This window comes from Antrostomus carolinensis, unplaced genomic scaffold (genome assembly GCF_000700745.2).
Source record: "Antrostomus carolinensis isolate BGI_N321 unplaced genomic scaffold, ASM70074v2 scaffold12788, whole genome shotgun sequence".
NCBI classification, from domain to species: domain Eukaryota; kingdom Metazoa; phylum Chordata; class Aves; order Caprimulgiformes; family Caprimulgidae; genus Antrostomus; species Antrostomus carolinensis.
Window position 1 is genome coordinate 22,084 of NW_010335065.1, and position 14,065 is coordinate 36,148.

At 47.2% G+C, this 14,065-nt stretch overlaps 1 protein-coding gene across 1 annotated transcript in view; it reads left to right on the top strand.

Moving 5' to 3' along the window:
- Positions 1-1,025: 1,025 nt before the first annotated feature.
- LOC104529948 (microtubule-associated protein tau) overlaps positions 1,026-14,065 on the top strand; it is a gene marked incomplete at both ends in the record, with an annotated part of 26,478 nt that continues 13,438 nt past the window's right edge. The window contains 7 exons of the mRNA XM_029086594.1: positions 1,026-1,098; positions 2,476-2,562; positions 3,968-4,054; positions 5,685-5,750; positions 8,803-9,723; positions 12,283-12,338; positions 13,540-13,719. Of these exons, the coding sequence (XP_028942427.1) occupies positions 1,026-1,098; positions 2,476-2,562; positions 3,968-4,054; positions 5,685-5,750; positions 8,803-9,723; positions 12,283-12,338; positions 13,540-13,719 (1,470 nt within the window). The remainder of the gene's footprint in view (positions 1,099-2,475; positions 2,563-3,967; positions 4,055-5,684; positions 5,751-8,802; positions 9,724-12,282; positions 12,339-13,539; positions 13,720-14,065) is intronic.

Sequence of the window (14,065 nt, forward strand, 5' to 3'; positions counted from 1 at the left end):
TGGTTCTAGCTGTGTATCCCAGCTGGGTGTATCCACAGGCGTAGGAGACATCCCTTCCTGCAGCAGCATCACACCTTGCCAGCAGACACTGATGGAGGTGGCAAATGCAGAGTCTGGAGCACGCAGCAGAAGTACATCTGCACTAATCATGCTGCTCCCGGTGATCACCTGTGACAAAACAGTGGCTGGGCAGTGTCCTGTGTGCACCAGGATGGTCATTTTGCTTGGGACATCTCCAATACCTGTGGAATTTTGATGTTGCAGCTGGGTAGAAGTTGCCTGTATCCTTATTGTGATGGATGCAGTGACTGGCACATGCTTTTCCTTGTGCAGGAATTATTAGACCTTCCCTTTGCTGACAAGGAACTTTTCCTCCTTTATATGTTTTTTATGCAAAATCCTTGTTTTCCTTTTGGCTCGTACCCATAGGTGAATTTTTTCTGTCCTCTGAGTGTGGATTGCTGTGACCTTCTGTGCTGAGAGCTTGGTGCAGCTCTGCAGAAGAGTGGTACCTGTCTGGGACAGCCCTTTTAGATCCCAGTTTGGCACGTTAGCACTCCCTTCCCACTCTCCTCCTCCACTTGGTGACTGTGGACAAAGCTTGCTCCTGGTGGGTTTGGAAGCACTAGCATTAGATGCTCCAGGAGTTATTTCAGCACTGGTGTGAAACCCAATAGGTAACATGTATCTTGAGATGTGACCTTCCCTGAGCATCACGGTGTGATTTCAGGGTTCATCAAGAAAAGAGAACAAGGTAGATATCTTCCTACAGTGGCTGAAGATGGTTGGGTGTTGTTGGCTGATTTCTCGCAATAGGATGTTTAATGCTCCTGGAAATTGGCTGACAAACCCAAATTGTCTTGTGGAGCAGTAGATGGGAGCACACCATCCAGGCTCCAGATGGATCATAGAATCATTTAGGTTGGAAAAGATCTTTAAGATCATGAAGGTGTGTTGTGTCGTTGTGTCAGGTCTTGCCTGATGGATGTTCGTTTTTACTCTCCTCCAGGTAACTTTGCTGCAAGATCGCGGAGCAGTGTCAGGACGTCACCATGATGGAGGATCACCCAGCTGGCCAAGAGAAGCACATCCCATCAGGTGAGCACTTCCAGGAGGAGGTGGTGTAAAGGACCTGCTTTGCCCACTGTTGAGAGAATGACCTAAGTGGTGAGAGTGGGGCCAGCGTGGCAGTGCACGGGGTCCCTGGGGACAGCCAGCAGGAGATGGTACGTGTATCTGGAAGGTCACTGTGGATCAGCTGGCTGCAGCCAGTGGTGGCCCACAAGATGCTCTGATGTTCATAGTCTTAGGAAGATGCTGCTCTTCAATATCAGTGCCCAGCAAGAACAGAACAACCCCCAGTATCCAGACTAGTGATGAACTTAGTGCTGCAGCTTTGTAAATGTGTGTTTCTGTGTTCACTCCTTAGTTCACTATAAAAATAACAGCACTGCTTTTATTTTGGAAACACAGCTCAAGGATGCTGCTTGCTGCCTGCTTTTCTCACCTGCACAGGGAGATGGGGAGAACTGAACAGAGAGCTCTGGGACTGGGGGCCATGCAAGAGACTTTCGCCCCACATTTCAGACCTGCATTTCTCAAGAAGCCTTTTCTTTCTCATTCCACTGTGCTCCACAATTGAGCTTGGAAACCCACATAATGCCAGCAAACCTGGTGGGACTCACTCCCAGCTATGCTCCATATAAACATCATCTTAATTTTCTTTTCTTGAAGTGCTTTGGACACAGCTTACACCAGATAAATGGATTGGCTCTGTCCTGGAGAGAATCCATAGCATCCATTCATCCTGGGTTCTGTGATGCATTTCAGTCTGATAGCTGCTCTCAGCTTCGCACGCTACAGCTTCCCAGGGATTTTGCTTATGTTAGCTTGAATCTTCTTTTCCAAGTCATTTTCTTCAGTTGTCATTATTTTATTTGCTCAGACTCCTTGCAGAGAGGAAACTTGTGCCTCTTGCCCTTCTCTTCCAAAAGATAACTTTTGCAACCAAGTCTTGGCACAGTGTTTTATGTGCTACACCGAGCCCTTGACAAAGACTTGCTGGTTTGCAATGATTAGAATAAACCCATCGTGGAAGTGTTCAACAGCCTGCTCTGGGAGGGAGGCTCATGGCTCCAGAAATGGCAGAGAGAGGACAACAGTGACTCAGAAGTTGTACATCTTTTCTGCTTATGTTGCTAAGATCTCCTTTCCTGCTTGTGCCATGCTTTGCTGTTTCTAGCTGTCCAGTTCACTGGGCTTTTCTTTTGCTGATGGTTTTCCGCTTGTTCCTTTTGGTGATGACACTGGTGCTTTTGGTTGGCATTTTCACGCTTTGCTTGCTTATTAGTTCAGGTGTTTTCTATTGTCCAATTACAGTTTCTGGTTGCTGTGGATCTGGGCAGTTGGAGTTCATAATGCACAGGCCGTAGCTCCTAGCCAAGGACTTGTTCTAAGCATTTGAATGTTTTCCAGGCTATCCCCTTCAGATACCAGTCGATGATGGATCAGATGAGCCTGTTTCTGAAACATCTGAAGCTAAGAGCACCCCAACTACGGAAGGTGGGAGCTCTTTGACTTACTGCTTTGAAACCATGATGGATGGGGTCGTGGTAAACTTTGCTGGAAGACTCACCGTGCCGTGTCCTGGTGGGGTTTCTCAGGGGGAGTGTCCGCACTCTTGGACAAATGCTCTTCATTAGTTTCATCACAAGTGATGTTTGCCACTCTGCAGGATGAGATAATGAGCTTTAAAAGTGGAGAGTGGTTTGGAAGGCAAGAGAAGGTGAAGTGTTTATTATATTTCAGGAAATTGCTTGCAGTTTGTTTCCTGACAACTTTTTACACGGTGACTGTGAGCTCCTGTTAGCTCAGCGCAGCCAGGAGCAATCCCATGTTGTGTCCTCCCAGGGCCAGAGATTTGCATCAGTGTGCTCCCCCAAGATACTGGCAGCACGTCCTGGTCACTGTGTTCCCTTTCAGAGTTAGCTGTACCCCACAGCTCTTTTTTTTGCCCCTTCTTTATTTATCTATTCATGATTAGAGCAGGATTTGTGCTGGAATGATGGCATGGGCAGAGTCTATACAGGAAGCAAAACTTTGTGCTGATGTCAAGGTCGTATTGGTAGGACTCAGGGCATGTGTGTGCTGCTCCAGAGTGTTATCTGAATGCCCTGTTTGTGGGAAGAATCTAATTCTGAAGTGGTCTAGAGACTTGTTCACTATTTTAATTAACTGCACTTTTTGTGTTCCTCTGGCTGCTTTAATCCCAAGTATCCACCTCTTGGAAGCTTCAGGTAAAGGTCTTAGTTTGCAAAATTTATCTAAAAGAAAGGTGGACAGAGATGCTGACCAGTTCCAGCTCTGTCGTATTGGAGATGTGGGACAACTGATGTGTCTCTGTTCCTGTGAATGTGGCTCAAGAAATCAGTACATAAAACCTGGCTGGTGCAGAGGAGGATGTTGTCCCTCTTTCCAGTTGGACTGGGACTGTCGTGACGAGCAGACATCCCTCTGGTAGATGGAGCCAGGTATCTGTCTGTCTCAGAGCTGCCCAGAGCATGACGCAATCACAGTGCTCAGATGGTTTATGGAGGTATCTGATGGGAGCTGTTCTTTCCTGCTCCAGACCAGTGATGTCCCCATGCAGACAGCATTGTCGTGCATGCACATCAGGCACCAGTGGCTGTCTTTAGCTACGCATTTTCAGACAGTGTTCATGATAAAGCTTCCAGCTGCATAAGGAGTAAGCACACTGGAGATGTCTGGTTTGTGTGGCAGAGGGGACAACTGATGGTGTCCCTGCCATACTGGCTTTGCTATGTCATACTCACATGTCTCCCTCCACAAGCAGTGGCTCAAGAGAGGGAATCTTGTGCTTTTCTGAGCAAGAAGTTCCTCAGGCACGTCCTGACCTCCCCAGGGTTTTGCCACTCAACAGCTATGTGAAAGCTGCATTGTTTTTCAGATGCCACAGCCCCTTTAGTGGAGGAAGGAGACCACGAGGATCAGGGTGGTGTCGAACAGCACGGGGAGATCCCAGAAGGAACCACAGGTGAGGGAGACCGAGGTGCAGTTTCATCTCTTGATGCAGAGAGAGCAGAGAGCTGGACTGGTTAGTGCTTAAAAATAACCCTGCAAAACCTCTCGCAGGGATGCATTGCTCCTGACACGTGCTTCTTTCTTCTCCACGGCCTGCAGAAGTAATTCCTAGCTTACAGTTGTCCTCTTGCCTTCCCCATCCTGGGGGAAACTCGCAGTCTTCTCTTCTCTCTTTCTCAGCTCTTTCTCAGCTCTACATCTGACAGTCTTTCTATCTGGTGTCTCTGTGGTGGCTTTGCCTCCCATCTCCAAGCTGAGTGCTTACCTGCTGATCCCGGTCATCTCTGCCCCTCTGCCAGCAGCCCCACGTTGCTGGCAAGGTGAGGTGGTCACCACAGGACCTCACTGCCTGTCTCACACTCTCGCTCAGCCCAGCCCAGCCCATGCAGTTGTCTTTGAATCGGCAGGTGAAAACCAGGCCACTGCAGCAGTTCTTTGGCTGCCAGCGTGTTTTTAAGGATAATGCAGAGGAAGTGAAGTGGCTAATTGAGCCTGAGTGCTCTGTGAGGAATCACTGCGCCTGGGCCTGGTTTTCCAGGGAGGGATGGGGGTCTTCCAGAGGCAGAGGAAGAAGGGAGTGAGCTGCAGCAGTGCTGTGTGTGTACAAGAGGGCAGGAGCTCCTGGGCGAGTCTGGTCTATGTATGAAAAATTATGTCCCCCCTGTGTGGTAGCTGCTGGCTTTTCTTAGAAGCATCAGACAGGACCTGAGAAGGGTAGTGGATGGAAAGGGGCTTTTGAAAACACACAAACATTGAAACCAGCACACTCCCTCGGGCAGCCAAATTGTCTATCCTGCATCCAGTCCCCAGGCTGCTGATGGAGTCCTGGGCTGAAACGCAGAGTGGCTCAGCCACACAAGTCTCTGATTCAGGATCTAACTGTACCAGGGAGCCAGGAAGAAGCAGTGTGTCCTGAACCCATTGGAAAAAAAATGGGGAAAACAGAGGAAGTCCTAGTTGGACAGTAGAGCTGTAACATAGAAGTATAATTGATTAAGCTGCTTTGAAAGTAGTCGTATAATTGAAAAAAATCTGATAGAGACAAACCATCATTACAGTGAAGAAAATTATGCTTCTCTAATGTACCAATATTCCTGAAGTGTCAGATTTGTATCAGACAGACATGGATTTACTGGTGTCAGATAGCCTGGCAGAGTTAATTACAATAAGCTAGGTAGTAGACCGCAAGAAGACAGGGCTCAGGTAAGAGTTAGGCATTCGTGTGAGTGCTGCCAGCAACATAAAGCCTAGGAGAGGGCAGAAGAGGGGATTTAAATCCACAAGATTCCCTGCTCCTTAACAGCCTGTTTTCTGCACCTCTGCCTGAAGGAGCCTGTACTAACCTGCCACCCAGGATGTGCGAGTTGGTGAAATGCTCCTCCAGTCTGGTACAGCTCAAGCTGAGTAAATCTAACTAGATCCGTCACTGGTATGAGTTGGTTTCCTTCCTGATACTGCCCTGCTCATAAATGCAGCACTGATGGGCAGAATCAGCAGGGAGGTAAATAAATTCACGAGACACACTTAAACTTAATTCTTGTTTTGATCATGTTTTTCCCATTCTTTCTCTGAACTGGGACCAGCTGAAGAGGCAGGCGTAGGAGCCACCCCCAACCTGGAGGACCACGCTGCGGGAGATGTTATTCAAGGTTAGTGAATCATCTGTTGCTGGGGTCCAGTTATTGCTGCCCACACGTGTGGCTTGGGAATTCTCTTCCATAATGCAAATGCTCTCTGCACTGTACAAGCAGTCGTGCAGTTCTCCCTGTTCCTGGCAGGGGAGGGTTTATATGCTTTGAATGTTCCAACATACTCATTTCAGGGAACTGCAGCTTTTCATGCACCAAATCTCTCTCTCAGATAGCTGAAGCCCTGGTGCTTGTTTGTCCAGTTGGAAAACATGGCACCCTCCAGGCTAGAAAAGGCAGTGACCAGAGCTGAGATGATGCAGTTACCCAGGAGGAACTGCTCAGCATTGAACAGTCAGTTTTGAGTCCTGCATGTCACACATGAAAGAAGTGAATTGTTTTTCTAATTACCGTGTCTCTTTCTGACTTGAAACATGTCTCAAACCTACTCAGTGATGACCTGACTTTAACATTATGGGTGGTTTTTTCCTCATCCCAGTCTGAGGGAATGTGACTGACAAAGCCAGGCATAGTGAGCAGTGAGTGTTTATAGAGCGTTAATTGTGTGTTTGCTCAGATGAGCCAAGAAATTATCCAAGAACCTCCTGGCTATCTGGAAAGCCTCGCTTGACTCTGCTTAGTTTAGACTTGACTAAAAACTTCAGGATGGGATTTTCCCAAAGCCCCCAATGCTGGCTTAGTTCTGTGCCCAAAGCAGGAGACTTATGGATTCAAACTCCCTTTGATGTTACTGTCTGGCTAGCACTAATGCACTGTAGTGCTCATTTGGTGGCACTGGTTAAAATCTTAGTTAAACCTCATTTTGTAAGGTAGCTTTCTGTGCAGTAGACGTAACAAATTCCCCCTGCTGCTTGGGCAGCATCTTTCCTCCTTGTGTCTGCATTAGTGTATTTAGGGACACCTATGTCTTTTACATAAGTAAATAGGTCTTTGTCTTCTCAGTTCAGGCCAGAATTCAGGTTGTCTTTGCTTTCCACACACAGACGAACACAGTTACATGCAGTCTGCTCCCTGCAATTAAAATAAAACCTTTGCTTGCCTGTCCATTGGTTCTTGGACTAGCAGCTCCTCTGTATTTAAAATAGTGGCACAACTACAAAAAAGACATCAAGACTGTTGGCAGGAGGGAGGTGAAGTTCTCTCTTCTGTTCAGTCTGGTTCTAGCTGCTGTGTCTCACCAGGTTTTTATTCAGACCTTTCTGATCTTTCAGCTGTCAGATATGGGGACATACAGCTGCCTGGAACTCAGATATAACCTATATGTGACATTTCTTAGTTCTTATGTAGATTGTTACTTCTCTAGAAGTGGACTTGTAATAACGTGCTGCTTCCTGTTAATGGTTCTGTTTGATTTGGAGGAAGATGTGATTATCAATACGCACACAGAGTCTTGGATATCTTGTCATTAGCTGCCTTCATTTTTCATGTTGTGGGATTTGAAAAAAAACAATTCTTTGCAGTGAAGATGGAACATGATAAAATACCTTTGGAGTCTCAGGTGGAGAAGAATCTTCCGATTCACAGTTTTTGCTCTTGATCTTGTATTGAATGTTTGCCTCAGAGCCACCAGCAAGTCCTGGAGTATGGAAGTACAGCTAATGAACTGCCTGTCCACATCTCTGCACCAGCGGTCATTAATGGTCATGTTGTTTGTTTGCAGAAGAAATGAGCCAGGACAGTCTGTTGGCTACTGCATAATCATCCTTCAATTCCCTGTGGTTATAAAAGGTGTTTCTTGGTGCCACCTTTCAAATACTACCTGCCAATAAGTGCCAGTTTAAGATTTCTCTTAAAACCACAATTTCTGAGGTCTTTCTGTGGTAATTTCACTTAACCATTATGGTTAAAGTGGGGAGAACGTTGATAAAAGACCGAGTCAGTCTCAGCTTCTTCTTTTCTTGTTTTAATCTTGTTTATGAATCTAACAAAGCAACAATCTTGATACTGAAGTGCTCTGATCTAGGCTCTTCAGTTTACCCAATCAGTGCTCAAAAAGATGAAAGAGGATTTGAAGCTGGACAAATTCATGATATAAGATGCACATTCTTACTAGGGCAGTTGACTTTAAAGCAATTTACATATGTTCAGAGTGCATTCTCCATTCCTCAGTGCATCTTTGCTTCAGCTGAGTGAATTTCTAACAGAAAAACTCCAACTGAACCAGAATATATGGCTTAATGCAGAAATTATTGGGTGAAATTGTAGAAGTCTGTATCATGCATGAAATCAGGGATAGAACATAATTCTCTCTTTTATCCTTCCCCCCAAAGAAAAGATCTGTGTCTCTATTGCCTTAAGTTTTGGATCTTAAATGTTGCATTTTCTGCTCTGCCCAAATGGTGGCAGCAGGGCTGGAGCTCTAATGAGTCTGAGCAGCTGCCCAGTCCAAAATTGCTGTGGCCATGTGTCTACAGCCACATTTTTATTTACAGTCTTTTCCACTGGGGCTGTCTGCTCCACTAACTGTTGAAACACACAGCAATAAGAGAGAAGACATAGGAGTGCTCTTCCCCAGGCTCATTGGCAATAGAAATGTTCTGGAGAACAAAGCAGAGATAGTTTGAGCTCTGGGAGGATATAACTGGTGCCATGTCTGCATGAACATCTCCTGCAAGGGAAGAGAGGACCTGAAGGGATTTTGTAAGCCCATGGAAGAGGGGAGGGTGTCTGGCCTGTTTTGTCTAGATCCTTGAGGCAAGAAGAGGTGGTCGGTGACCAGCAAACTGATGGTCCAGTGGCGGTGGTAGATTAGAAAATGGGTGTATTCTTGGCTTCTGAAAACCTCTATAGCTAAACCAGCTCCAAGACCAGGTCCAGAGAGGAGTCTGGTCTCCCACCTGCTGTGGCTGTCACTGTTCCTGATTCCCATGGGGATCAGAGTTTCCTTAAAGGCAAAAGCCACTGTAGAAGTGAGTTGTCTGTGGTGATGTGGGACTTGTTTTTTTCCTCTAGACTGAAATAGTAGAAATCCTTAGTCTTTCTTCAGCATTACATGTTGGACTACTTATTTGATGCTAATTGTTTGCCCATGCTTCATACTCTGCCTCATCAACTCCAGGGGAGCCAAGCTCTCTGAAGCTACAGCCTGGCCCTCAGGAGCGTGTAGGAGATACGATAAAAAGAGAAATCCAGCCCACAACGCAGGTAGCTGGGGTTCTTCAGCAGCCTCTTCCATTGCATGAAACAAAGGCTACAAAAGCAGCTCCCACCAGAATCGAGGTCACCATCCCAATACCCCTGGATATGTACCAAGACTCCAGAGCATCTGAAGACAACAATGAGTTGTGGGATCATCAAGGCAGAGAAGGCACTGGTGTGGATCCAGCGCTGGGAACAGAGCTAGGTCGTGATGTGCCCACTGAGGGGCTGGCAGGAGCAGGTGGCACAGCTGACTCCTGTATTAAAGATGGGCCATCTCCTTTATATACCAGAGCTCCATTAAAAGAAGATACCAGTGGATGGGAAAGAGATGAGGACCGTGATACTGATGAAACTTCTGAACAGGATTTGCTTTCCCTGGTGGGACAGCGTGTTCCACCAGGACCTGAAATGAGCTTGTGTCCAGCAACAGCCAAGGAAGCTCGTGAAGAATATATGTTTGAAGAAAACAAGTCCAAAGATGTCCTCAGAGACATAGCAAGAGAGGCTCTTCTTGTTGAAACTGAATCCCATAAAGTAGGAGAGGACCAAGAAGAGAGGAGACTGCCATTGAGGGAGGAAGAAGACACAGATGTCACCCCATCAGAACCTTCTGAAATCATCTCCCAAAAAGAAGTGGAACCTGGGGAAGGAGAAGGTTCTGGACCCTTACTAGAAACAGCCAAACTCCCTGCTGAGTTAAACGATGATGTGGAAGACAAAGCTGCTCCTTTGGAAGAGGCTGTGCCAGATAAGGGAGAACGCCGGACGCCCAAGAAGAAACCTTGTGCCCGTGTGGCAGATAAAGGCGTCAGTCGCGTCCCTCTCCCAAAAGGTGTGTGCAGTGTTTGCCTGCCCTGAGCTCACACTGCCGGTGGCTTGCTCACCACAAGGCTGCCTGAACCAGTACTTCAGCTTGCTGCCACCTCTCCAATCCTGCTGCTTGGGAAATGGCCTGGACCTTTGCTGTGAACTGATCTACAAAGCGCCGCTGCTTCTCCTTCCCTTCCCTTCCCTCTTTGGTTTAATCCTGGATGTCCTGGCACACTTGGCCAGACCCTTATGCTTCAGTTTTGCGTCCCTTGCATGGTGCTGGCGTGTCCCTGATCATGCTTTCTTCACTTGTTTTTTGTTTTGATTTCCTTGGATCTGTGGGGTGGGCACCTTAACTCACACCTGGCACCTTCCCAGAGAAGATGAAGACCGGATGGACGTTGTTCTGGCATGTTGGAGCAGTGCTAACCCGGCTTGTTCCAGCAGAACACATGCCATCTGGTTTGTGTGTGCCCGCTGTCCAGTCCAGTCATTCTTTGTGTTGGCTTTCCTAAAGGCAAGGAGGAAAAAGGCAAGTGAGATGGCAAGTCTAATCATGGAAAAGGCCCCACGTTGGTCCTGTTTCTTGTACTTTTCCCTTAAATATCCACTACTAACTGCTGTTGGAGGCAAGGTCTGCAGCTAGATGGACCTTTGCCCACTACAGGGCATGTCCAATGTTCTTACAAAGCATCCTTCTCTGATCCCAGTTCTGGATGGCGTGTCCCTGGGTGAGCTGACACGATGGCTGTATGTGGGGTGTTCTGTGGGAGCTGCCTGTGTGTGTGCAGCCCTGGCTCTTGGGTGCATCTCTAGGCTAGGCTGGGCTGGGAGCGTGGTCAGACCCTGGAGCTGCTGTGTTCATGCAGCAATCTCAGTCATAGCTGTCTTAGGTGAAGGTCTGAGTAGTTCACCCCTCAAAGCAGGAGTATCTCTCCCAGCAGAGCAGCTCTTAGACCTTTTCTTTCTCCTCCAAGAGCTATTTTCCCCCTCCACTGGGGGTTGGAGGGATGTCACTAGGGGCCCTGCTCAGTGGCTGACTGCAGGTTTTGCAGTGAGTTGTGTTAATAACCTGGGGCAGCAGGACACGAGTCCAAACCCAGTGGTGTTTCACCGTGTTGCACCTCAGCTCTGGCTCTCCAGGGCCTGTCCTGGGGGAAGTTCTGCTTTTCACCCCAGTGCCACATCCCAAAAGCTGGCTTGGCTGCTTCCGTTAGCTTGGAAATCCGCTTACTGCCTCTCTGTTTTGTGGCAGAGAGAAGTGTGCTCTTTGCTGCCTGGAGTTCATGAAGAAATTGCTGATGGAGCTTTTTCCATTGGAGCTAAAGCTCATAACATATTTCTCCTTGTTCACTACCTAATAAGCCAGTGGGAAGTTTTGCATTTGTGCTGTGGGGCATCAGCATGGCTTGCTACCGCTACCATCAGAGCCTGGAAACCACGGTGGGTTGGGGATACATTGCCCAGAGTCAACCAGTTGTTGATTCAATAGGAGGAATTTCTTTAATATATTAAATATCATATATTTTCCTTCAAAGACAGAGATACTTGGTGGCTGTTCAGTTCCAGCCTTGCTCCAGTCTGTAGTTTCACTGAATTTGGGAAGGCTGGTGCATTCAGCAGCTCAGGGAGTGGCTGCTGGGTTGGGTCAGGGTCCTCAGTGCTGGATTAACACCACTATTAATGTCACTGGGAAAGGGTTTACCCCTCAGGGCAAATTTCCAAAACACTGGGGAGAATATCAGCAGCTTTTCTCCTAGATTAGGGAGGAATTAGCTGAAGACTTGGAAAAGGGGCTTTGTTATAAGTGCCTTACAGTACAAACATTACTTCCTCCCTATTTCTAATCTCCTAATTAGCAGTACTGCAGTCTGTTGTGCTCGTAGACTAATGGGCCAAAACACTGAAATATTGTCAGTCGCTCTCTGCTTGATACAAATCAAGTAGGACAACAGCTAAGACCTTAAGACCCTGCAGAGTCTGACCCAGGTCGAAGGCAAACTGTCTGCTGGGGAAGCAGAAAGTGGTGTGTCAGGAGAGATGGGAAGTAACAACAACCAGGTGTAAAAATGCTTTGCAGAGTTAACACACTGAGCAACAACTTTACATGAGATAATGGGCAACCTGGTGCTGCTAGGATTGGGGCAGCCTTCAATTTTAGCCTTTATTTATATGATTGTTAGAAGCAGTGGGTGTTTTGGAGAAAGAAACTCATGTTTAGGGTGGAAGAGAACTGTCCCGTTGTAAACTGAACAGATGCTACTAGAACCGAGTGCAAATCTGGACAAAATGGTCTCATACAGACCTTGTTGCATGTGTCTGATGCTCCAGTGATGACTAACACACTGTTGCTTGTGCACAGGATAATCTCTTAACCCAGAAAGAATGTGTTTACAATGTGGAAGTGTTTAGAAATGAGTGACTTTGTAATATTTCTAAGAATAGCATTTAATTTAACGGAGAGCAGGAACGTGGAACACCCACCCAACATGCATGTTGCTGTAGCACAGGCATTATCATCTCTCTAAGAGTTTAATGACGAGTCCCAAGAAGTATAACTGTGTTTGTTTCCATTTTCCAGGTCATATTGACAGCAAAGACAAGGAAGGGGCTGAAGCTGAGGAAAAGAAAGCGAAGGTAAGAGAGAAAGGGAAACCAGAGGTGACATCAACCTCCTAAGTGCTGTGCATGTTCCTGACTCTCTCTCCTGCTCTCCTGGACTGTGGTTGTGCCTCTTAGGAAACCTTCCCATTATCTTTCATTCTTCCATTTGTCTTTCCAGAGTGTTTTTATTTTTTCTTCCCTCACCCCGGTTTGGATGGTGCAATCCGTGATCATTTTTGAGGGCAAGGAAGCAAACCAAATCTAAAACAATGACGTGGCTCATGGGGTTGGCTTGGGGGGGGGGTTAGAGAAATAATTTTCTCAGCCTGAGAGCAGAAAGCAGCTGGTTGGCTTTACTGGAGCAAACTGGTGTGAAAGCAAACTCAAAACTGCATTGGGCTGTATTGGGGACAAGCAGGAAAACACTGAAAAGAGTAATGTAATAAAAAAATAAAGTACATAATGTAGGCCTTGCAGATGCTGTGTCCTGAGTGAGTAACAGAGTTCAGTAGTAGGTAAATTCCAGAAGTTTAAAGATATGTCACTCTGCTAATTTGGAGGAGGTTTAGTTCAGCTGACCATTAGCCTGGTTAGTTCCTGGGTCAGATAATGGAAAAGCTGATGGACAGTTTAGTAGATAAAGAATTAAAAGTGAGGAATGTAATTATTTTCAAACAACATGAAATGGGGTCTTTCTTTAGGGAGGTTTGGCAGGATTGTATCAGGCTAGACATTTGATGTGATACCAAGCGATTGTGTAGATAAAAACCTGTGATCCACAGTTGATAAAACAGGTATGATGGGGTTGAGAGACCCAGGAGCAATCATCTGCATCTGCTGTACCTGCAGCACCTTTGCCAGTGGAGCACATAGAGAGTTTGGGAGTAAATAGAGCAGTTTAGATGGTAAAACGTGCTATGGTACAGAGGGCAGTGGCAAGGGCAGGCTGTCACAGGGTGACATGGTCCCCAGAAAGGGGCCTGGGAGTTGCTGCACCCTGTGGGAGGATAGAGGTGAGGTATCCTATGCTTGCTGGTGCAGCCGTGGGACCCTGACAGTGCCCTGTGCTCTTGCCCAGCTCTGTGCTGCAGGGAGAGGCCAGTACCTGTCCCACACCCAGCTCTGTATTGCACCTTCTAATCCTGTTTAATCTTGGTGATTCCCTTTTGTTTCACTCCCATACTGATTTTTTTTGTTGTTGTTGTTCCAATTTTATTTTGTTTCCATGTTTAAGAAATCCTCACCTTCCACTGCCAAACCCCCAGGCGATAGACCCTCCATCCCCCCCCAACGACACACCTCCTCTAGCACAACCCCTTCGAAAACACCCTCCAGCCCTGCTTCCATCTCTAAACGAGTCTCGTCTGTCACATCCCGACCTGCCAGTACAGGAACGCAAGAAATGAAAGCCAAGGTAAGGAAATGGGATGTGAGAGAGGCAAAGCTGCCTTGGGGAGTTCCTGAAGGCACTCCTGACAGGTCTGGCAGCGCTTGGCTGGGCATTCTCTCTGTGTCCCATGCAGTGGAGAGGGTGGGATGTGCTTCCTAGACAGGGATCTTCTGGAGAGAGTCCAGCGGAGGGGCCACAGAGATGCTGAGGAGCCTGGAGCATCTCGCGTGTGAGGAGAGGCTGAGAGAGCTGGGAAGTTCCAGACAAACTTAAGGAAAAACTTCTTCACTGTGAGGGTGCCGGAGCCCTGGGACAGGCTGCCCAGAGAGGTTTGGAGGCTCCATCTCTGGGAGATGTTCAACCCCCCTGG